Source organism: Apis dorsata, unplaced genomic scaffold, assembly GCF_000469605.1.
Source record: "Apis dorsata unplaced genomic scaffold, Apis dorsata 1.3 scaffold_93, whole genome shotgun sequence".
Lineage (NCBI taxonomy): Eukaryota > Metazoa > Arthropoda > Insecta > Hymenoptera > Apidae > Apis > Apis dorsata.
In genome coordinates, this window is record NW_006263391.1 from 165,711 (window position 1) to 168,353 (window position 2,643).

Genomic DNA, 2,643 nt, shown 5'->3' on the forward strand with positions numbered 1-2,643 from the left:
GTAATTGATTTATTATTCCATTACGAGTGTATACAGACGACTAAACGCTCTTATGAATAGGTGGTTGATAGATGTCGTCGTGGAATCATCGATCTTCCCGGAACGAATGTTGAAGAGCGATGAGTTTCGCTCGAGTCAAAAGGGTTGATTTTCGCGCTTCGTCGGATTATTTCCTCGCCGCGCTTTTCGTGGAGAGGGGAGGAGGGAGGGGGATTAGCACAGGACGGAGTGGGTAACAATTGGATGGAAAAGTGAGGAAGAAGGAGATGGAGGGTTGATCGGCTAAGGGACGGTTTTCTCCCATACACTCCGTTGTAAAGGGTTGAAAAGTGGACAATTGGCAAAATACGATGCGATAGGGGCTTCGAAATTGGATGGCCGATCTTAAACCGATCTCACCGATTCGAGAAATTTGAGGTGGCCAATCTCACCCTTCGATTTAAGAGTATACAAGAGCTAACAAGAGGGTTGAATCCAATACTCTATCAACGTGTTACTTCTCCACTACCTGTTTTGACGACTAATTTTATTTTCGATTTATACTCGATTTTTATTAAGAATAACAAGAATCCATTATTATTGCATTCTCAATGTATTATTCTTATTCGATAATTAAGAATAACACTAACAAGACTGTTAATCGAATCTATTTCTCGTATTCTACCAACTCTCACTGTTATTATATATTATATTATGTATTAATTCTCACTGTTCGATTTATACTTCGATAACACTAACACGAATCCATTTCTTGCATTCTCAATATATTATTCTTATTCGATATATATTCAATTTAAAAATAAGAGTTAATCGAGTCCATTTCTATCAACATATATAAAGCTATCACTACCTGTTTCGATTTTAAATTCTCATTGCTCGATATATATCTTCGATTAATTCTAAAATTATTATTTCTCCACTACCTGTTTCGATCTTAAATTTTCTCCTTTTATATATGTAGTCGATTTCGATTGAAGAATAACACTAACAAAAGTGTTAATCGAATTCATTTCTCACATCCTACCAAATATATTATTCTTATTCGATATATATTCAATTTAAGAATAACAAAAATCGAGTCCAATTCTATTAATATATATATCGATCATTAATTCTTCACTATCTATTTCGATCTTAAATTTTCATTGCTCGATACATACTCGATTTAAAAATAACATTGATCGAATCATTTCTCGTCTTCAACATATATATTATTCCTACCTGTTTCGATCTTAAATTCTCACTGTTCGATATACACTCGATCCAAGAGTAACACTAACTATTAATCGAATCCATTTTTACATATATATCTTCTATTACTTCTCCACTACTTGTTTCTTAAATTTTCACTTCGATATATACTCGATTTAAAAATAGCACTAACATAAATGTTAATCGAATATATTTCTCACAAATATATTAACTCTCAATATATTATTCTTATTCAATATATATTCAATTTAAAAATAACATTAACAAAAATCGAGTCCATTTCTACCAACGTACATATCGGTCATTGCTTCTCCACTACTTATTTCGACCTTAAATTTTCACTGTTCGATTTAAAAATAACACTAATACTAATCGAATCATTTCTCGCCTTCTACCAACATATATCTCGATTATTTCTATTTATTTCGATCTTAAACTCTCATCGTTCGATATACACTCCAAGAGTAACACTAACAAGAATGTTAATCGAAACCATTTTTCACCTTCTATGTATTAACTGTTCGATATGTACTCGATTTGAAAATAACATTAACAAGAGTATTAATCGAATTCCTATCTATTTCGATCTTAAACTCTCATATTCGATCCAAGAAATAACACCAACAAGAGCGTTAATCGAATCCATTTCTACCAATATACATACCTTCTATTACTTCTCCACTACTTGTTTCTTAAATTTTCACTGTCCGATATATACTCGATTTAAAAATAACACTAATACTATTCGAATCATTTCTTGTCTCCTATCAACATATATATATCACAGTTATTCCTACCTAAATTCTCACTGTCCGATACATACTCGATTTAAAAATAACGATAAATAAAAATTAATCCATCTCTCGCTTTCTAGAGTACCAGCCAACAAGAGATCGTCGATCGAATCTATTTCTACCAATATATATACCTTCTATTATTTCTCCACTACTTGTTAAATTTTCACTGTTCGATATATACTCGATTTAAAAATAACACTAATACTAATCGAATCATTTCTTGTCTCCTATCAACATATATATATCACAGTTATTCCTAAATTCTCACTGTCCGATACATACTCGATTTAAAAATAACGATAATTAAAAATTAATCCATCTCTCGCTTTCTAGAGTACCAGCCAACAAGAGATCGTCAATCGAATCCATTTCTACCAGCATATACACCTTCTGCACTATCTGTCCCTGTACGCATCGAAAACCTGGATTTCTCGCTTACCTTGTTGATTGCTCTTCCTGGTGGTCTTCTTCTCCTTCATCCACGGGTACTCGGGCACGTTGACGGAGGGGTCCGCAACGCCGTGGGGGTCGATGATGGCGTGGTAACCGGGATGGTGGGAAGCGGGGCTGATGGAGCCCCCGGCCCCGGGCGAGTGCTGGAGGCCGCCGGCGTCGCCCGCCGCGAGCTGGGGCA

The 2,643-nt window shown here is 34.8% G+C and overlaps 1 protein-coding gene across 1 annotated transcript in view; it reads right to left on the bottom strand.

Annotated features, from left to right (window-relative positions):
• LOC102679282 (homeotic protein proboscipedia-like) overlaps positions 1 to 2,643 on the bottom strand; it is a gene marked incomplete at its 3' end in the record, with an annotated part of 49,696 nt that overhangs the window by 46,395 nt on the left and 658 nt on the right. Inside the window, exon 2 of the mRNA XM_006611848.1 lies at positions 2,449 to 2,641. Within this exon, the coding sequence (XP_006611911.1) occupies positions 2,449 to 2,641 (193 nt within the window). The remainder of the gene's footprint in view (positions 1 to 2,448; positions 2,642 to 2,643) is intronic.